We start from the raw sequence: 22,918 nt of genomic DNA, 5'->3' as shown, positions 1-22,918 counted from the left end.
TTAGATGATAATAATTCGTTTCTTTTCTTGTACAGGTCGGTGGTAGAGAGACACTTATCAGACAAATCAGTCTCCAGGTTGGCAGGAGTATTTGCACTAGCCTCAAGAGGTGATCTCCTCGACTCCCTATTCGCGGGACAAATCGATGAGAACGTCCTCAAACTCACCAGGATGCTTCGGAAAGAACTGGACAGGGGACTGCTATAATCCGACAAAATGAGAAACTATGTGCCGTCCTACTCAAAACCCGTGCGTACCTACCATCTTAAATCGGTCTTCTAGGACTTGATTTTCGTCTTACGCTTCGATAATGGGATCACTTACATCGTTATCTTCACAAATGAAGGTTTCATTACAACGTCAAGGTAGATATTCTTGCACGTGTTTTGACATTAGTATCGCTTCGGGCCTGCAATTCACTTGCACTGACGCATTTTATTTATTTTGAACGCTCTCTAAACTAGAAAATCATGAAAATAAACGGCTTAAATTGGATAATGCGGTTATGTTTAGACAACTGTCGAGACTGTCTTGAATACTCAAGTAAGACGATTTATGTTCTCTACTTATATCGGCTATACTTTATTCTTAGGTATTTGGAATTATTCTCAAAGATACAAGACTTATTGAAACAAACACTGTCTATCGGCCGGTTAGGGTTTGTACCAACTTTCCGATTTCCTTATTTATGAGGAAAATAAATTGTATAAGGAGGATATTATTATGGCTATTTAAATGATATTGAAAGGTTTATTGACAAACATTATTAAAAAGAATGAATAAATGAATTATAAATTAGACAAATTAATAACGTACAATTTATAATTTAGTGTCCAATTTTATATTAACATGCGTGAATAAAAATGTATGTTTAGAATATATTAAGAAAACTTGCCGTACCTATAATATTTGCCAGTATCCAAAAATGCCCACAATTCCTGACATAATGTTAATTTGAACCTTGCCCTGTTTTAGCCTGTATTTAATTTTATTATTTGTAGTTTCGATGTAAATAATATAAATGTACCTAGTTTAATGTGATGACGTATTTGTACATTGAATGGTTAGTGGTTTAAGGCAATATATTGACCGTTACCAAAACAATAAATTAATATTACTCTAATGATAAGCAATTTTAACAATAAACTTATTTTTAGTTATATTTAAGTGATATTTCAACTTGTTTTAAGTTTATTTGATTAACATACCTACTTAGTCTGACAATAATATTTTATTTTGGATATAATTATTTATATCTTAAAAAAAAAAACTAAATTTTTATGCATATTTAAGTGATATCTTGAATTTTGTTAATATGCGAATCACGGATGTAACCGATTCGATATTATATGGCCGTTTTTAGGGTTCCGTTTCAAAGGCTGCCAACGGGGCCCTATTACCTACTAAGCTCCGCTACCCGTCCGTCCGTCCGTCGGTCTGTCAGCGGGTTGTATCTCGTGAACCGTAATAGGCAGAGAATCGCAAAGATGAAATTTCCACAGAATGTATTACCGCTATAACAACAAAATTAATAAAAATTTAAAAATGGCTGCCATGAAAATAAAAAAAAAGTGTTTTTCTAGTATCTACGCTGGGAAGGAACCCTTTGCATGCGAATCTGACCCGCACTTGACGGATTTTTTTGTAAGCGCAACACGCGTAACATTCTTAGGAGCCTAAGTAAAAATCAGTCAATAGGCACGTACCAAGGTAAATATTTGTTCATTGCTGGAATATAAATTGATCGCAACATGATACCTATAACCTACCTACACAAACATGACAAAATAATGTTTTTTCTTACCTACTAAATAGTATATAAGAATATTTCTGGTATAAATGAATAATTAAGTAACTACTCTATCGTACTTATACTGTAAAAACTTTAAATATAATTCCCAGAACAATCTAAACTTTTACAAACGTATTAACTTCTAGCTCTTCTTATCTTCTTCTCTACACTTATATTAAAAAAAAATGACTATTTTTCCGAAATCTACTTTCTGTACTAAATCACAACACAAAATTAGAATTTTTAAATAATAGATCTACCTACGTTTAAAAAGGCGTAAGAATTCGGACCAAAACTTTGTTATCTAGCATAGTTCAAGCATATCTAAACCGATACCATATCCATCTTTTTTAGCAATAAACTTAATTAATTTTAACGATTATTTTTGAAAATCTATACAAGTAGCCACAATTTACACGTTTGCACAATACTTGCCACGTAAGTAGTTAAGATGCATTTAGACAATCCAATGGATTATAATACAAAACATTAATTAATATGATAATTAATATCATAGAATCTTATTTTTTATAAGTATTTAGTTCTAAACTAGTTTTACCTTCTCAAAATACCTTTTTTTTTAACTGAAAAATACCGTAAAACCAAGATTACTCGAGTAAAATTCAAAGCTAGCATTTAAAGATAAGTTTTTTCAGCTGTAAAAATCTTTGTAACGTCAGCTAGATAATATCAAAGAGACGTCCTGTATAGTTGTATTAAAATGACAATATAATTGTATAATGTATAAATAAAAGCATTTTTAATATAAGCTTGAAACGTATCGTATCGACTCTCTACTTTGATTCAAACTCATTTATTGGTGGCTGAGAAATCACTATGTGGAAATTAGATATTATTTTGGATATTCCGTCGAAGGAATCCCGGATTCAATCCCGGGCACACACCTCTAACTTTTCAGAGTTATGTGAATAATTAAACCTGCCTGAGAGTTCTCTATAATGCTCTCAAAAGTCTGTGAAGTATTTTTATCCGCACTTGGTCAGCGTGATGGATTATGGCCTAAAACCCTTAACTCTTCTTAATCGTGAGAGACGCGAGGCTATGGGTTGAGATGATGTCTATCTTTCCGTATAAATGATGCTCTAAATGCGAGAACCAACTCTCTCAGCTTTTTAAGCCGCCATAAATATTGAATTGAACTATAGTGTTTCTCATTTGATGTTATTAATTAATAGTATTGTCTCTCTTGTATCAGCTGAATACTGAATACTTTAACCTTTAAGAGCGTTTTAAAGTTTTTTGTCGTTATTATATGGGGAAATGCCAGGAACGTCATAATGCCACAAACGTAAGGCCTTCTAAGATGCTTTTCAGAATTCGGGGGTTATAATTTGGCTGCATCCGCGTAAAAATCAGTTTTAACCTTTGGTTTTAACAGAACATCAAAATTAATGTCAAACCTGGTTTAACCTGTTAAAATTAATTAACGATCTGCAAAATAACAAACGTGGGCTGAAATTATGGCCTCATTTACGGGAAAAATTTATTTTAGATCGGGTTTCAATATTCAATCTATCTGGTATCTGACAATATCGAAGTCCGTACGTAGCAACGTTGTAATTTGTCAAAAATCTGTATATTTTTTGACAAATAGCAACGTCTGCAGATAGATTGAATATTGAAACCGGATGCTAATTTTTTTAATTTTAAATGATTAATTATACGCAGATGTTTCAGTAGTAAAAGCTAAAATGAAAAACCGGCATGACAAATGACAATTCTTACTGTAGAATTAAGTAAATGTGCTGAATTTCATGTGTTTTAATAATTTATATGTTTGATGTGTTAGTTTATATGTACCCACTATCTAATGGATGGTTTAGTATAGTCATATCAAATGTGTGGAAAACCATTTTATAATTCAAAATTCAACAAGGACACATCTCTCAAAAAGTCTAAATAAGGACATATCTTGAAATATCTCTTCTCTTTTAAGTATTTAAAATAAGTAAATAGAAATGCAAACCTAGGTTACTTCATATTATGTTCCTACATACAATTGCTACCCAATACCCATAATATGAATGCGAAAAATGTGTTTGTTGGTGTATTGGGTTGTCTTTTAACCACGTCACAACGGATCGACGTGATTATTTGCATCGGTATAGTTAAAGCCCTGGAAATTGACACGGGCTACTTTATATCCCAGAAAGTCAAAGAGTTCTCACGGGATTTTTAAAAACCACACAAATGAAGTCGCAGGCATCAGCTAGTCACTTATCATTGTGCTTAACCACAAAAGTTTAAGTTTGCAAGACCGCGTTGGATTCTGTGAAATAGCGATAGATTTTAGAGCGGTTACGCACTCATCCGATCCGAGTCCTTGAAAATACGGATATGAAAAACTTGGATCGAACTCGGATATTGCTTACGCACTAATCCGATCTCTGATCCAAATCCAAGCTATTCAGTGGACATCTTTGATATATCTAGGTCATACATCCGATTTAAATCCGAGATATTCTCAAGGATGAAGGAAGATGGAGCTAGTGCGTAAGCTACCATAGTTCTATATGACTAATTGGGATCGTAATTTAACGGATTCGGGTTGGATGTAATGGCCCTTAATTATGTGTTATTTTTATGCAATTAAATAATTAGGTGTAACTATAATCTGTGTTTATAGCAGTTCTATAACATTGTTCGTTGGATCTCACCTCTATCTCGTTCGTACTCACGACACAATAGCTACCTACTCGATGGTGAAAGTTGTGTTAATTGTATAATTACTTATTTTCAAGTTTGTTAAGCTGTGTTATATGTACTAAGATTTGATATCAAATATACAATTGAGGAATAAACTTTTTTTTATTTCTTACCGAGTTTCAAATTCCTGTTGGAGTAGATTTTCCGCCAAAATTTTCTTTCAAAAATTCGACACTCATATTATAATGGGTGTCGATTTTTAACCGACTTCAAAAAAAGGAGGAGGTTCTCAATTCGTCGGAATCTTTTTTTTTATTAATAAATTATATTTTGGTGGTAAGATTGGTTAGTTTACCTACAGGCTTGCATCTTACGTCTTCTACTTCTAGACCTGATTTGAATAACTGAGCAAAACATTTCCAACTGTGCTAAGTACCTAATTGTAAATTCAAACCAGAACCAGAACCTTTCATCTTGCAGAAAAACCTACTGCACTCTTGGATAAAAAGTAGGTACCTAAGTCATATTTGTAAGAATCCTGAAGAGTAAGTAGATTTTATACCAACCATCCAGTACTGCGAATTACGTTACGGTCTGCTTTATTTTGAAACCATAAAAATTACTAGGAAAAGATAGTTGAGGATAAATAAAACGTACAATTATTGTGAAAGCACCAGTCAATAATTTATTTACTAAAATTCCTTAGTAAGTATACAAATCTGATATTTTGGTGAAGTGTATGTATTTCGGTACTAAAAGTGCTGGACTTTGCAATCAATCATATTCTTATGAATTATCACAACGGAGTACGAGAGACATACATCTCAAAATACATTTAGGGTAGCCTTCGAATGTAAGCGAAAGCTAAGCTTAAAATTGAAAAATTAATAGCTGAGTAAGTCAAACGGATTATAAAGGTGTAAGTTATTTGGTGCGTATGAATCAATACAGGCTGCGTAATTGATCTCGTGCGTATGAATACAACCTGCGTACTCTAAACGCAGATTGTATGACGTTACGAATTGCGTTTACTGAAAGCACAGCGCCGTTTGCATATTATGTGTACATGCGTTACGTTCATAATGTTCATATGCACCTTTCAGCTGAAAGTATCAGTATTGGCACGTCTGATTCTTGTCATTTTTTTAATACAAATAAAAAATATCAAACTGTCCTTCTACTCCTAGTCCTACCAACTCCTAGTCTTTTATAATGTGCTCTCAAAGCTCCTAGTACCTTCCTTCTAGGGCCTAAATCATGTTCACTTAGAACGTGACATCGTTTCCAAAATAATAGCATTTCTATATTAAATTAAACCTGTTTTATCAATAGCAAATAATTGATATCAGACATGGCTATTTTCCTGACTTCCTATAACCTGTTGCGATAATTCATAAGATACCTATTTTGTACAGCTAATACTAAACCATGGCAGGAGACAATTTTCACATTATAATTGTGATTTGAATGATCCATAAATTGATTAACTACCCTGGAAGATATTCGGTATTATTAGTACTACGGCTGTAACTAGTTTCCCCGATTTCATCGACGTTTTTCAAATTCTTCTTTCTGAGAGAATAAATTCTTTTTCTGTGACAAAACGTCCGTCTTCGAAATGTAGAATAGAACCTAGATATCATTGTGCTAAGTTTCACCAAAGTCTGCTATGTATCTAGGCGAATCTAGCGAGGTTAAGTCGTGAAAAAATGAACAAAAAGGCAGACAAGCTTTAACTTTTTACCGTTTTAAAACTATGTAATAACAGTCAGATTCTTTATAGCTAGTCTCCTGCTATGGTATAGCATGTGCAGTGAGTTTGTAGCTTAATTGTTGTTATAATGTTGCATTGATTTTTGCATCTACTACATTCATAAACATTTACAAATTTTAAAACATATAGAGTTGGAAAACAAAAAACACGGTTCACTTAAGTTTACACATACAATACCTTAACACTAAAGAGTAGAACATACCTATTCGTTACAGTTACAATTCGATGAATATTTACAAAATACTTTACGCATCATTTAATACGAAAGAGACCTAACTCAAAAATTTCGTGATATTGAAAATAATGTAGACGTACTTAATCAAAATCTACTTGCCCACTCTCTATACGATTCAAATAATTACAAAGAGCGATATACTTAGATAAGCATTCGTTCTGAAATGTCTTTGTCACGAGTGAGTCTGATTTCAACATTTTTTTTAAAATTACAATTCGTTTCGATAGAGAGTAGCTTTCATGATCGTTTGTTGGAATGTAGAAGTATGGAGTATTATATATTATATAAACATATGTATGTATGTATGGAGTAATATATGTATATATAAACACAAATTTATATCTCAACTCCATACATAAGTTCTTAAAGATTTATTTTTTGAGATTTATTACTTACATTATTAATGTTATATTAATTCCATTAAATTGCGTATTTAAACACTAATTTTAAGTCTAACATCTACTTAATATTAAACATTAAAGAATAACCAACATAATAAAATTCAAATTACACTTTATCCGGTGTATTCATATTTTTATTTACAGAAAAATAAATAATTGTTATGTTACAAAAAAGGTCATTTCTATAATATAACGAAAAAATACACTTTATAGTTAAATTTTTAATTGTACATAATACATAGTTTATGCAAGCAAATGGCTGGGGAATTAGAATAAAGAAATTTTACGATTATTTTTTTGATAAATATTAATGACAGTCAAGAAATTAATTATTACTATCAATAAAGATTCCTTATTGTTGCTACAATACAAAATAGTAACACCAATAAGTCTAATAGATTATACGTATTAACATATTCCTGGTCACCGACTACATAAAGACGTCATTAAATCTAAATGGAAGGGGGTGCTATTGTGGTGGTGGGATTTTTGGATGTAGGTATGATCTACGTTGAAATGTAAAGCTTGGCTTACATTCACCTACAATTCTCCTGCAAAATTTATGACGTCACGTTCGGTATGTATTATGAACGAGTATAGCGTATGACGTACCTATGCCTATCATTATGAGTAAAATACTGTCTTTAAGATATATCATGAATGTCGAATGCGTGTATGTGGACAGCAACAACATTTTATAGTATGACAATGTGTTGTGCTAAAGGTATAGAAAACTCTAGAAGTAGCTAGAAGAATCTGTATGATTTGCGACTATAAGGTACAAGTGACTACAAAGCTCGAAGCCTCGTCGAATGAGCCGTTACACATATATTATTTAAACCTAAAGTTAAAGTTAACCACTAGCGTTAGTATAAAATAGATTTTTGTCCCTATAACCTAACTGTAAGTACATAATAATATATTAAGAGCTAATATTCAATTTGAGTATTACATTATATTTTTAAATTCAACATCAATTTTGCTATTATTTCAAAAATATTAGGGATTAGTTACTTGATTGTAAATTCTAAATAGTTTTATAAATGAAAAGTTTTTCAGACATTTAATAGCAAAAATGATAATGAATTCTTAAACGTAAAAAAATCTATATACTTTTCATGATTGAAATACTGTAGAACTCAAGAATTTCTTTTTAATTAAACTTGACATGACTTTGTTCACACAATTGTTTTTACTTTTGGTAAAATAAAAAAATATAACCTCCGAAACGGTTTTGTGAAGATACTAAGCTGAATATAATTCTCTTTCTTATATTATAGTTATTTAATACAACAGTGTCTTAATAATAATCAAAATACCACTAATATCAAAATAATAGCTTCGCTGGAAAAAATGGCGCTTAACAAAGATGGTGCAAAATATTAAACTTCTGCCAAAAATACGTTAAGAATTATAAAAAGAGTTAGTAATAAAGCAATGGAAAGTTTTTCAAGTCCAATTTATAGCTATACACATAAAAATAGTCTTACAATAAAAGCGAAATTTATTAAGCTTTATTATCGAGATAATATGTTTTGAAGTCACAAATTAAGGATAAATAATTTATTAGTAAACCGCATTTATTTATTCCCATTTATTAATAGTATAAAAAATTGTTTTTTGTATCAATTGTTACGTCTCTAACAATTAGATATGTAAAAATTTTAATTCATTGAAAATAGAGCAAAGACCATTGTTCCAATTTCTAAAAGTATACTAACCTTACAATATTTTCGATTACTCCTTCATGAAATCACCCTCACACAGATTATATCGCCGCTTTAACATATACCATGACGTCGTGACGTAGTATCATCATGTAATACGCTCTTGCTAAAGGAGTAAAGATAAATATTGTTTATTAATCTTTAATTATTTAATTCTTAAAATTAAGCATCTAATTTTTGTGACACAATTAACGGACATTTGAAAATGTGCGTTTTCGAAAATTTCAAAGAACAAAGGACATCGAGTAAACATACTAATTTGTAACGAAATAAATTTCATCTATCTAATACAAAATATCACTACATTTAAATTTTAAATTACCGCTAAAGAAACCGTTTACCTGTTTCTGGACTTTGGCTAACATAAATTCCCACTTACCCGTATTTTTTCCGCAATACTGCGGATGATTTTAATGATTCAATGATTGTGCATGTGGCGATAATAAAGTGACCTATGAAATTAATATGATTTTTATATCCAACCCGTGTGGGTAGAGATCTCAAAAATTATATATTTTGCTTTAGGTCACTTTAGTTCTGAATGTGCTATTTTTTTATTCTGTAATTTTAAATAGGTTTAATTTTTCAATTTTATTTACGGTCGTAGGTACCTAATTCCATTGCTACAACTCCACTGATACACAAAAATGCGTACTTACGTAAATGTGAAATTTTTTGAGTTTATACGCTATTACCCGTTCTAGTATTTGGCCGCGATTGCATCAAGACAATCATTTAGAAGACATCGTCTCAAAGTCTTCGACCAATGTGTACGAAACGAACTGCATATTATAACTTTGTAGCTCAGAGGCGGGCGAGCAGTGGAGGTAGCCTGGGCCGAACATACCGTTTGATTATATCGGAAAAACCTCGGTCACTGACGGCAGAACTAGCCAGGCTGCCACACGAGGCTGCGCCCAGTTCGGATTCGTTATTCAGCTTTTACATGAAATACGCATAGAAAATGTTTGCATAAGCAGCTTACGCTATTAGGCAGCCCTAAATAGTTATTTGAAGAACAATATAATAATATCTAGGGCGGTAGGGTGTATTTTTAAATTGCAATGAGACAACCAGAACTTGTAGATTTCTAAGGACCAATCGCTAACACACAGAACCAATGCACAGTATAAATGTATGAATCAGCAAGTTACACCACCACATTAGACGGCCCCAGATACTTGGAGAAGATCAAAGGCAGGCTCGAGGGCCGCAGCGCTAGGGGGTATCTGTTGTGGGCCGGCGGTGGTTGCGTGGGTATGGGTACGGGGTCAGTGGGAAGTAGCTCGGCTCACTCCTTCAGCTTGTGCCAGTCCGCGATCTGGCGGCGCGGGGCCGCTTGCACCTCGCGCCAGTGGTGTCGGGCGCTGCCGGTGCCCTCGGCTCCTAGCTCCAGGCGACCGATCACCTGCAGAAAACAAATCCTATAGCTTTACAAGAAACTCCAGCGACACGATGGTTGAGTTTGCTATTGAGGGCAGTCGAAAAAAAAGATTCTGACGAATTGAGAACCTCCTCCTTTTTTCGAAGCCGGTTAAAAACGAAAGTTTTATCGAACACCAGGTTGAGGGTGCGTTTCTTCTTACTTACATCTTTTAGTTTCCGGTATGTGACACTATACGCGTTGGAAGAAGTTTTCTCTTCGCTAGATTCGTCACTCCGACCAACTAAGCTAACTCTACTAACCTAAAAAGTCGCTTATGGAGTCATGTCGTCGAAAGCTGGAGAACCCTCACCTCGTTCTTAGTGACGCGGTCCCAGTCCAGCACGAGAAGTTCCAGTGACACGTGATCGAGCGTTGCGTTGGGAGCGGCTGGAACCTCGAACACGAAGGATTCGTTGAATACCGGGTTGAGAGTGCGTTTCTTTACATGGGTCTTCTTCTTTGCGATGCGCTGCCCGTTGTATAGCAAGTACATCTTCACGTAACTGTAAGGGAGAAACATTCAGCTGATGAGTTGAACAGCTTATCTATCATTCTTTTATCTTAGGCTCCATAAAATATGCGCTCCTTACTCCTACCCACACGGGCCACAACGCCAGTTACAGCCACGTACCAAATTTCTAATGAAAAAAAGTTTAGTATTATGTGCTATCATGAAAGTTATGTTTTTGGATGATTTCACTAAAATTTCTTGTGGCAAAAAGGTTAGCCTATACAAAATGTGTGTGTAAGTAGGAGGGTTCCTGAAATAATTATACTGTGCTGTTGACGTTACAGTTAAGTCTCCTTTACCATTCTTACACCAAGGAGCCAGAGTGAACTAATATGAAGGAGCTATCTGAGTTAAATCACAAACTAAAGAGGTACTTCATACAGTCAGTCGACGGAAACGTCTAAACCGAGCAGCAGGAGAAGGGACACCGAACAGCAAAAATTGGCAAAGCACACTCTAATAAATTATTTTGCTTAGCAGTTAATTCTTCGTTCAAGTGTATGGATGCTACGATTTAAGACCGTAAATCCGGCTCGTTCACAAACATATCAAGGGCGTCGCGTCGTTTCAATGTATTTATTTATGCTATGGTTGAATGCTAGTTCGCTTGGTATAGACCGAGAAATATCAAGGTAATCTTACGGGTCAGCAAGGCCAGTGACGTCCATCTTAGGCAGGTTGCGTGCCTTCAGCAGCACCACGGTGAGGCGCGCGGCGGCGGGCTGCCAGCACAGTGACACCAGCACCTCCCCGCGACCCACGCTGCGCATCTGTGAGTGGAAGGCAAGAAGATCAGAGAAGGGTTTAGGATATCATCTGCCACGCTGGCCAAGTGCGAGTATACTTCACACACCTCCACGAGCATTATGGAGAACTCTCAGGCATGCAGGTATCCTCACGATGTTTTCCTTCACCGTTAAAGCATGTGATAATTGCATCCGAAAAGTTAGAAGTGCGTGCCTGGGATCGAACCCTCGATCGAAAGCCAGTGCTGGGGGGTGGGGGGGAGGGGCACTGGCTTTTTAACCACAAGGCAATCACTACTTAATTACTAAGTACTAGCTTTAATAAGTCAAATCCCTTACCTTGAGACTCCTGGGTTGTATCTCTCGGCACAGTGCCATGGCCTCACCGCTGTGCAGCTGCAGCGTCGACAGCGGGGAGACCACTTCACCGATAATCTCGTCGCGAGAGTATCTGTGGTAAGAAGAATTGTTGAAAGTTGTTCAACATTAGTTGAGTACAGAACCCCCTTATTGGTACGTGACAATGCTTTTACCTTGGAAGTCCACAGTATAAGGTACAAACTTTATAATGAAGTGATATAAGGGCATCGCAGAGCATGCAATACTTCAATGAATTCGGACACAAACCTCTAACAAAATCTTTTACATCGTCAAGGATCCTTAACCTATTTTTACCACATACTTCTCTTAAAGTATTTCGCAAATCGCAATAAATTCTCCTAAACGATGGAGACGAAAATGATTGTCGACATATTATACTCGTATCATTAAGATATAACTTAATACGTTTAATAGATGGTGATCTGTCATTTTTATTGGTCTGCCTATGTTCTGTCTTCTGTGTTGATTTAGAACAATAATCGGAACAACGTAGAGGGATATGCATCCATTGTCTAAATAACATTGTTACCTATCAAAGCTCAAGACGACAAAGTGTAGCGTGATAGCGGAAAGCTGGTGCGGCGCGATGCCGTAGAATGTGAAGTCCTCATCGTACACGGGGCATCGGGTCTTGCGTACCACCCTGAAACACATGAATCAATAAATAAGTAAATACTTCTGAAGGAATGGTCACTTTCGTATAGTGTGTACAAGAGGAAGGTACCATTTTTTTTTACAGCCTAGCGCTTGACCGCAATCAGACCTGCTAGCAAGTGATGATGCAGCCTAAGATGGAGCGCGCTTTCCTAGAAGTTGCCTATTCACTCTTGACTTGAAGGTACCCATATTAAAAGTGGAAGAGAAAACTGATGCCGGAAGGGCGTTCCATATCATAGCGGCTTGAATTAGAAACGAGGAAGCAAATCGCTTCGTACGTGTCCGAGGAATTTCAACTACGTACAGATACGTACATAGCAGGTTCCTGCGATTCACTTAGATACTAGGATCCAGTGTGGAGAATAAATCATTGAAAAGATAATAGTGAGTATGCTTTAGTTTTATTGGGAACAGGCAGGTCACGTAGCTGTCTAAGAACCGCTCGACGAAAGATTCTTGAAGAGCGATTGCGTCTCGACAAGCGTATCGGACGCCCTTCGATCGAGTAGACAAGCGATGATATCCGAAAAGTACTTAACTGGCAATGATTGGATGTTTTGAACCTTATATGTCTTGTTTAATAAAACTTTTTGCATGATGACGACAAATAAATGTTGTATAGAATCAGGCGTTGGAAATCCTTGTCCATATACACGGAACCAAATCAAAAGTAACTAGGCAATTTTAGGCACTGTAAGGTCTACATCTCCTGAGGATGCACCGGTGTCGGGGCGAAACGTAGGTCGAGTGGTTTGTCTGGTTTAGCGGATAATAGCAAATTAAACTTTTGGTTCCTTGAAGACTGGGGATGGAGTACTGAAAATGAAACGGATGTATGTCCAATAGCACTCTGGATGCATAGTGACTGATGATAATGTTAAACCTCTGTATAGAACGGATAAAAGCCCACCTGGTCTTGACCTTGTGCTGTTTGTCTGGCAACAGCTGCAGCTTGACGTACGGGTCGGGTCCCGCGGGCTCGCGGCCAGGCAGACCCTGGCATGATACCACCGACACCACCAGAGCGCTCTTCTCATTTTCATATCTACGGGAAAATGACAAACATAAAATTCAAATCACGATCTTACAGTGAAAAACTATGAAATACTTAAAACTGAAGCAATGTGGGTTTCAAAATACTAGCCTGAGAACTTGAGAAGAACCCCATAACAAAGGCCAAAATATATGCATAGCAATCGTATTTTTGATGGTTAGTTAAAATCCTAAAACGCTAGTGGTGGCGCTTCCAATATCAATGGTCAAAATGTGTATTGCATAAAAAAATTACGTATCGGAAAAATATTAGTAAGTAAGAACTCAAGCATCCTCTTTGCCGGTCAAAGTACGGCTAAAATGGGAAAGATAACGAATCCTCGAAGAAACTTTCCAGTGCCTAAATTACGTAGATACGTACGTACGTTCTAGACAGTAACCAAAAACAAATATTCTTAGATAAAAAAGGATTAGAATTAATTTATTAATCTCAATAGACATGATTTAATACTTCTCTTCTGGAAATAGACTTTGTTGTGTGAAATGTTAATGCCCAGTTAAATATGAGCAGGAAGTGTTAAAAATAGCAATAAAAATAGCTTCAGAACGTTGTTCATGAAAAACTGTGGATTAGAGATGGGATATTTTTGGCTATTGACTCGACTATCTTTTATAGCGAACTATTTTAGAAAAATCGGGTACGTTTAGGAAATCAATTAAAGTTTAATTATAATTTATCTATAATGTCAGGAAATACAGAAAGGCCTATGAAAAACTGCGGGTATAAGTAGTTACATATTATAACTTATTTTTTATTATAATTCCTGCGCAATTGGCTATGCTCTAGGTATGAAGATTGGCCGCCGTAGCCGAAATTCGGTCGGAAGGGTATTATATTACTAATCCTGGTGTATCCATAAATAAAATACTCAGATATATTATTATGAGATATACTAAACAGTCTTGTAAACTTGTTAGATATTATGAATAGTGTTCACGCCTCCTACAGTGAACTAGAATACGCCGTTACAGCTTTTATCAGAGCGACGACGACTGACTGGCGACGGGATTCATGTAAAAATGTTAACATACTTTCATAGAACAAGATATCTGCACTGTTACTATTGAATCTTAGAATACGAGTAGAGAGGACAGCATAAAGAGCAACAAGAAATTTATTCTAGCATTTTAAAAACGATATTATTTAGTCTTAGTTTTCTATTTCAAAAAATAGGGCTTCAATTATGTTACTACGTCGTATTCTTCGCTAAAACTCTGTGCGATTTTGTCCTAATTATAAATTACTAAAGGATGCCCGCGACTTCGTCCGCTTGGATTTAGATTTTTATAGATCCCGTGGGAACTGTTTGATTTTCCGGGATAAAAAGTTGCCTATTTCGAGTCGTAATATCTGAACCGACCGTGGATTTCCCAGGTTATTTAATCGTGTTGGTAACTGTACCAACTTACACAGTACTGTGTAAGTTAAACTTGTATCTCCAAAATAATTGGCATATTTTCCATACGTTTTCCGATATCACGGAACATCAAGCGGTATCTGTGTTACGGCTGAGTTTACGACACCGTACAATGTCGCCGTAAAACGAGGCATTATGTGGCGACCGCCCTGAAGGTTGTCATTATGTAACTTCATACATATACATACATTTTTTACTTCTATGTAATCTTATTTTAAGCTGCTTAGTTAAACTTGCCAAACTCGAATCCCCAAACAAATTGGCATGTTTTCCATACATTTTTTGATATCACGGAACATGAAGCGGTATCTCTTCTCTCTGGGCTGGTTTCCGCACTTAAAAAGCGGTATCTCTATCACGGCTGAGTTTACGACGCCGTACAATGTCGCCGTGAAACGAGGCATTATGTGGCGACTGTCCTGAAGGCTGTCATTATGGCATGTACATTTGTTTACTTCTATGTAATCTAATTCTTAGCTGCTTAGTTAAACTTGTTGAACTTGAATCTTCAAATAAATTGGCATATTTTCCATACACTTTCCGATATCACGGAACATCAAGCGGTATCTCTGTTACGGCTGAGTTTACGACACCGTACAATGTCACCGTAAAGCGAGGCATTATATGGCGACCGTTCTGAAGGCTGTCATTATGTAACTTTAAAGTCGGTGGCATATACACTTGTTTACTTCTATGTAATCTGATTCTAAGCTGCTTAGTTAGATACAGAATAAATTCGCGGTCACAGGCATATTAAATACTAGAGCTGATGCTCGCGACTTTACCCGCGTGGACGTAGATTTTTTAAAATCTAGCGGGAACTCTTCGATTTTGTGGGATGGGTGTAGTAACTCATGTGTTAATTCAGGATATAAGCTATATCCAATCTAAATTCAAGCCAAGTCTGCTCAGTCATTGTTGCGTTAAGGAGTAACAAACATACTTCTATATTTACAATATTAATAAGAATTTAATTATTATAATTAAATTTATTTCAGTTTTTAATTCAATATTATTATATTTAATTTCAGTTTATATTTAAGTTAATTTTTAACCCCCGACCCAAAAAGAGGGGTGTTATAAGTTTGACGTGTGTATCTGTGTATCTGTGTGTCTGTGTATCTGTGTGTCTGTGTATCTGTGTATCTGTGTATCTGTGTATCTGTGTATCTGTGTATCTGTCTGTGGCATCGTAGCGCCTAAACGAATGAACCGATTTTAATTTAGTTTTTTTTGTTTGAAAGGTGGCTTGATCGAGAGTGTTCTTAGCTATAATCCAAAAAAATTGGTGCAGCCATTTAAGAGTTATCAGCTCTTTTCAAGTTTTCTTGTAGAAAAGAAGGTTACATAACCGTTAGGTTCATAATATTATGCCAATTGACAAATGTCAAGCTGTCAAGATGGACGTTGCCTTGATACATAATTATTTATTTGAAAATGATGTTTTGGAAAACTCTGATACTCTGGATCGTAGGCGCGGAATAGTCCAAGAAAATCGGTTCAGCCGTTTGAAAGTTATCAGGTATTTTCGGTCTTTTCTAGTTACTGTATCCTTCACTTGTCGGGGGTGTTATAAATTTTTAATTTACACTTGTATAGAATGTTCAGTTATTTATTGGTTACCTAATTCGTTTTAATAAATTATATTCAATAGAAATTATGATTAGTACCTAGGTACTGCACTTACTGAAATATTATTATGATTAGTACCAGGTACAAGCACTTACTGAAATATAGTTACGTGTGAATGAAATTGAATCCCACTAGGCTATTGATGTAGTAAATTGCGTTTCATCTTAACAAATCACGTTGTTTATAAAAGCCAAACGCAATTACGGAGGAGGACAATTATTGATAAATCTATTAGCGACCCCTGAACCTCCCCCCGTGTATATAGGGGATGACAGAGCGTGGGTGATAGCCAGGGCTGCCACTCGTATACCATTATTATTGTACTTTTTGAAAGAAAAAAAGGAAACAATTTATTTATTCTATAGCGTTTACAGCCATTTTGGTGAAAGCAAGTGATATTTATTTGCTTAAAACTCACTTAACTCCATTAAGTTAAGGTTAGGTTAGGTTAGGTTGTACGTGCCCGTTATCGAACTCCGAACTTCTCCCGAACAGAAAACCGACGCGATGACTTAACTACTGGTTTATCACCTCTTCAGGTACGTGCGAAATCTTAACTTTCCAGTCTAAGTTGTATGGTTGGGTTGTACGTTGATATATTATCATCTGATAAATTTCTCCTTCTATATTTATCAAGACTAGCCTCCGATAGAAGCCGATGGAAAAAATTAATCCGCGCGAGGTTACAAGAACACCAGGCCCACGATCTTCAGAAATGAAGGAACGGCTAGAGGGAGTAAATGTCTCTCTAGTAAATGTCTATCTAGATTAAAATTAAACGTGGCAACCCTAGACTATATCGCGCGGCTCAAATACAGACAGCGACGTAGGTACCTCGATATCGATTTTGCGGCGAACATATGCGGACGGCTGTCGATTGTAATCATGTGGTAATCATACATTTCGATTAGATCTAACGTATGATGGTGTAGGTACTAGGGTTAACAGGGCTCTCTCCGTCACTCGTTTCAAACAATCGTAGTTCCAATTTCATTTGAATATTAAGCAACCAAAGTCCATGAAATTTTGCAGACATATTCTAGAAACTAATATCTGTCTGTGGTGTTTTAGATTTTTTCTAAAAATATGTAGTTTTAAAATTACAGGGGCTCAAAGATTTGTATGAAAATTTTTAAGACCGCGTAACTTTGAAACCGAATATTTTAACAGAAATCTGGAAAACCACAGACATAGATATTAGTTTCTAGAATATGTCTGCAAAATTTCATGGACTTTGGTTGCTTAATATTCAAATGAAATTGGAACTACGATTGTATGAAACGAGTGACGGAGAGAGCCCTCTTAACAAGGAACACCATAAAATCTATAGATACGCATGGAAAAATGATTCGTTTTGATATACCTACCTGTCGATGGTTTTTGTCAACCCATAGAAGTGGGGTAAATTTTTTTATAGGTACACCAGTATTCAGTACAAAACTCTAAACAATGACTTTTTATTTGTTGCGCAAAAAAGTTGAAAAAAAAAAACTTTTTTCATGAGAACTACTTACGTAATACGTTGTTTTGAAAATGAGAACTTTTCACACAATTTATATGAGTCATTTTTAGTGAAATTAACGTCGATTAGCTTTGATATGTTGATACTAATAACTTTTCAATTCAGAAGATTCAATACATGGTAATTATTCGTATTACTTTACCCCTTTACCTACTAAATACGTTTTTATTTGAAAAATGTTCCTCCTCCCAAGTCTTAGCACTAATGATTAAAAAATATGATTTCTGAGAAATTAAGTTTCAAATTATCAAAGCTTGCGCATAAAATACCCCTATTCAAGAAACGCTGCCTATTTCAAAGTGCATACAAGTTTGCCGACTCTACATAAAGACTGTCACTCTGTACTATTTATGCACCGAGTCATGAATCCTTCATGCGCCCCGGCTAGATGTAGGTACTCCTAGCACGGCTAGGCGGGCGGAGGGCGGGCGGTATCTAAAAGATTCATCAAATTTTTCGATATTCTAAACTTGTGAGTCTATCCTATTTTTAACCCCCGACCCAAAAAGAGGGGCGTTATAAGTTTGACGTGTGTATCTGTGTATCTGTCTGTGGCATCGTAGCTCCTAAACTAATGAACCGATTGTAATTTATTTTTTTGGTTTGAAAGGTGGCTTGATCGAGAGTGTTCTTAGCTATAATCCAAGAAAATCGGTTCAGCCGTTTGAAAGTTATCAGCTCTTTTTTAGTAACTGCAACCTTCACTTGCCGGCGGGGGTGTTATAAATTTTTAATTTACACTTGTTTACTTCAAATATAATATTATGTTGTATTTATTTCTATTTAATATGCTATTAAAGATAACAAATTATTTACATCATTTCAAAACAAGCAACATTTCTGGCTAAAATTGGGTTAAAATATGCATATTGCGTCCTATCCGAAGATTGATAATATGATCTGTCTAAAGAAGCAAGTAAGTTATTCATAAAATATTATGTACACTGTACAGCCTTTTCTTAGCTATTTTTAAGAACATTACTTTTATGAAGTATTCAACACTTGACGTCAAAGGATAAATTAAATTCCATTATCGCTAAAAAGATTCGATTTACCTATGTAGGTTCATTCAATTTCAAGCCTATGTTGAGCCAGACGAAAACATACAAAATTTATATTCCGTAAAGCATTATTTACGCGTGAGCAACATATAATACGACCTTGCGACATGCCACAGGGCCGCACTATGTACGAGTACGTACCTAGAGTCGTCGGTAGAGTGTAGACTGTCGTACCGTAAAATCGAGTATATTACGGTACGTATACGGTACGGTATTGGTATAAATGTATATGGTATACCATATACCATATACATTTATATATATTGGTATAAATGTATATGGTATACCATATACCATATACATTTATACCAATTTTACATCACAATATTGTCTCAGCAAAAAATAGACTGCCGCAAAATTAATATTTCCATTGGTAGCATGCTGCATTGTGGCATGTTGTTGCTCCGACGGAAAACAGCCCCTAAAAATCTACTAGGATTTCTTTCTCTGATATAAAATATAACAAATATCATAAAAAGATACACAGGTTTGATATCTACCAGTTTTCCTCTTATTCCTTTTATGAGTAGGTATAAATTGCTACGATCTTTAATCTATTTTTGTATTAGATAACTTCGACGCCTACCTAGTACCTACGTACCTTATAAGAACCACAGTAGCGGAAAATGTTCTTCTTTTTAAATGAGAAAAAAAGCTCCGTTTACCTTAAATTGCTTTTCATTTATCGTTGTAACGCTTTGATTTACATTGATTACTAGTTCTTATTGAACAAACAAAGTTATTTTCAATTTATTTTTTTGAATTAGGTAACAAAAAATTTCCCATTTTGTTTCGATTACGACATGAAACAAATAGTATCTACTTACCTGGAAAACTCCGGATTATATAAAAAGAATTGCATAACAATATGACTACTGTCCAAAGATCGAATAGGAAAATTGTATTGGTCATGAATTAACAATTTGTATTTTAGCTGCTTATATATTCTTGAAAACAGAGCTCTTATAAAAATCTTGGCGGGGGGAGGCTCTGGAGCTGCTGGCAAGTGTGAACTATTTTCCATGAAGTAACCACTCCTGTGGGACTTCGTCTGCGATGGCGTTTGCTGGCGCGCGTGCTATGCTTGTTTGGAGTGTTTTTTTTTGTTAAGAGTGGCTGGTTTATGTGTTAGTTGGTGTTTTTTGGTGATGGAACTGACTGGGAAGCGCTCTAAAGGGGCGCCGCGCGTATGTCGGTGGGCGCCGGCGCAGACGGAGTCCATACTTGTATAAATTCAATAACTTGAAAATATCACAAACTTGACATTGGCTAATCAGAGTAAAGCCAGATTTAAAGAAAAAAAAAAAACCACTCCTGTTTAGAGTGTCAGCTTACCGCAACTTGAAGTGCAGATCGCCAAGTTTGCCGTCGCTGACCGTCTCAGGCTCGATTGGTTTGGGTTTCTCAGTGGCATTGGCATCGGCAAGCTCTTTGCTCAGAGGTGCAGGCTCTGGTGCTGTTGGCGAGTGTGGACTGTTGGCACCAGAAGGCTAAGGAGAAAAAAACAATTATGTTATTTGCATAGTAAAAAATAAGTGCACAGTGCACAGCGCCTGAAATTTAATTCATCTAAAAGTTTGTTTGGTCGAACAAAAAGTTAGAAGACTTAATAATTCACGTTCTGGACGTAATCCTTTCTGAATTAATACTTTCCTCAAATTCTTAGATTTATACGATTTGTCTCCACTATACTCCGACCGCAGTGAAGACCAATCCTTAATCTAAGCTCAAATCGAATCGAATTTTCTTTGGCCGAACTCGGAAATGAAAACGCTATCGTTCGCAAGAATGTGTTTCTCCTGAACGGGATGGAGTGTGTACTTAGTCGTATGGTGTATTAGGTGGTAGATACGCCGACACTAGGTCTTTAAGTCTTAGTGATTTATCGAGACTCCATATACTTTGAGATAGAGCACCACGTGGCCCGTCCTCTGGCACTTGTTTTCGTGACAGTTGTATATTCTCACTCACCGGATTATTAGGGGGCTGTGGTTGCGGTGGCGACGCGACTGGTTGCGGGGCGGTTGCGGTTGGTGACGGGGATTTGCGCAGGTAGTGTGTGGCTGAGCCAGGCGACCGCACTGCAGTTGCACGACGAGGTGGCTGGAATACTAGCGCCTTGTCTGGGCCTCGCTTCCCTCCTGTGAAGAAGCAAAATAAGCTACAAATATCATACATTTACCTAACGATTGATTTTTTTGATTTGTGTATTGTTTCGTTCGGTTTTAGTCGGTGTTAGATTGCGCTTTTCTGCGCAAACGAATTTAGCCGATGCAAGATATAAAAGTGGTATAGTACTGTACCGATGCCTTCGCCAATGCCTAGCAATGTCTTACCAAGTTTGTGAGCAAGTGCAGCGCGGCGGCGGGCGACCCAGCACGCGAAAGCAGCCACGATGGACGCGACGACCGCCGCTGCGCCCACCACCAGTATCCAGAACGTTGCGCTGTGCCATTCACCCGCTATAACAACAAAATATAAACCACTAGAAGATGCCCGCGACTTAGGTTTTTAAAGATCCCGTGCAGACTGTTTGATTTTCTGGGATAAAGAGTGGCCAATACCAATTACAGGGACGCAATATAAATCAGTTAAGCGGATGGCTCTTTAGGAATCCCGTGGGAACTCTTTGATTTTCCGGGATAAAAAGTCCGTCCCCGGGATATAAGCTAACTCTATCCCTCGTCAAAATCGGTTAAACTGATGGACCGTGAAAAGGTAGCAGTCAGACAGACACCCTTTCGTATTTATAATATTAGTTATGGATTATATTTGCACGGAAGCGGTGTGTGACCGTAACAATAGGAGGATTTTCCTACAAACGGGTGTCATGCTCGGGGCCTATTTAGTGTGATGTTCCGTCAGGCAGGTACGTATCGCGTGATTGCTACTATGATTCTTTCGTATGAATGTGAGAAGCACCATCGGGTGTCAATTGTGGTGATCGCCACATATTCTAGAAGATAATGATATTCTATCATCCCCACCCCTGATACTCTATACAAGCGAACTGCTGTTACTACTACCGGACCATCGACCTGTCCACACACGATTTGTGTCTGTGGATAACTGAGGTTTTGAGTGAAGCCATTTGAACGGCACAATGACAACGCCAAACGTACTCGTAAGTTTAGTAAACATTAGTGCTTTCCTCTTGCCTTGGCCAGACACTCACAACTACTAACACAACAGTATTGTTTTAATCTGTATTTCAGATCTAACTACAAACCCGATGCGTGACGTGAGTGGAGTTTCGTATTTCAAATCTGTTTCTTCCATAATTTAACGGTTCTTTTGGACCAATTTCTATGCTACTGATTCTTAAGAATCAGAAAAAGAAATACCATTCAGTTTTGCAACACCAAGTGTTTCAGCTGAATATCTGAAACTTAATATTGTATTCGTGTCGATCTTTCATAACGACACTTGACCTTAAACTCCGTCGAGGGCTGAGCGGGAGTTACTCGGAGTAGTACAATTCAGTATGCGGCGAAATATTAAAATATTCCAAACTGAATTTATTAAACCACACAGAATTGAGTACCTAATATTTTAACAGGCTTTTATAATATTTTTGATTACCAGCACTATTTTGGTCATGACCTGTCGATTTATAACACCATATAATTAAGTATTTATTTCATTTATAATAAAACGTTTAGTAAATTATTCAAACAAAAACAATAGCAAAATAATCCCATTAAGATTTAAGTTTTCTTTGTAGTGTTTAAAGTAATGTTTAAATGGGGTTCTAGATAAATGGAGAATCATAATCCTTAGTCATTCATAACTAATCACAAAAGAAAATATGACCTAAATTCAGCCTACATTCATCAGGCGAGCTCGGAGGACTATAGAATTTGGTAGGTACTCTTATACAAGGCTGAAAAAACAAAAGGCCTGTATTTATTAAAT

The 22,918-nt window shown here is 36.2% G+C and overlaps 2 protein-coding genes across 3 annotated transcripts in view; one reads left to right on the top strand and one right to left on the bottom strand.

Moving 5' to 3' along the window:
• Positions 1-4,614, top strand: part of LOC123874496 (tumor necrosis factor, alpha-induced protein 8-like protein 2 A) — a 41,775-nt gene extending 37,161 nt beyond the window's left edge. Inside the window, exon 6 of the mRNA XM_045919886.1 lies at positions 36-4,614. Within this exon, the coding sequence (XP_045775842.1) occupies positions 36-207 (172 nt within the window). The 3' untranslated portion in view covers positions 208-4,614. The remainder of the gene's footprint in view (positions 1-35) is intronic.
• A 504-nt stretch (positions 4,615-5,118) lies between these two features.
• Positions 5,119-22,918, bottom strand: part of LOC123874665 (synaptotagmin-4) — a 31,353-nt gene continuing 13,553 nt past the window's right edge. The window contains exons 2-11 of one of the 2 annotated variants that reach the window (XR_006797964.1): positions 21,340-21,465; positions 20,975-21,144; positions 20,339-20,493; positions 13,228-13,362; positions 12,190-12,303; positions 11,619-11,730; positions 11,176-11,303; positions 10,333-10,525; positions 5,445-10,004; positions 5,119-5,411 (exon numbers count right to left, since the gene is read on the bottom strand). Coding sequence is in view for 1 of the 2 variants with exons in the window: in XM_045920165.1 (XP_045776121.1) it covers positions 9,888-10,004; positions 10,333-10,525; positions 11,176-11,303; positions 11,619-11,730; positions 12,190-12,303; positions 13,228-13,362; positions 20,339-20,493; positions 20,975-21,144; positions 21,340-21,465 (1,250 nt within the window). In the remaining variant the exon portion in view is untranslated. Of the gene's footprint in view, positions 10,005-10,332; positions 10,526-11,175; positions 11,304-11,618; positions 11,731-12,189; positions 12,304-13,227; positions 13,363-20,338; positions 20,494-20,974; positions 21,145-21,339; positions 21,466-22,918 lie in introns of both variants that reach the window. The other variant, XM_045920165.1, reaches the window with a different exon arrangement.

Source organism: Maniola jurtina, chromosome 18, assembly GCF_905333055.1.
Source record: "Maniola jurtina chromosome 18, ilManJurt1.1, whole genome shotgun sequence".
Lineage (NCBI taxonomy): Eukaryota > Metazoa > Arthropoda > Insecta > Lepidoptera > Nymphalidae > Maniola > Maniola jurtina.
This window is presented reverse-complemented; position numbering and strand designations above follow the sequence as displayed.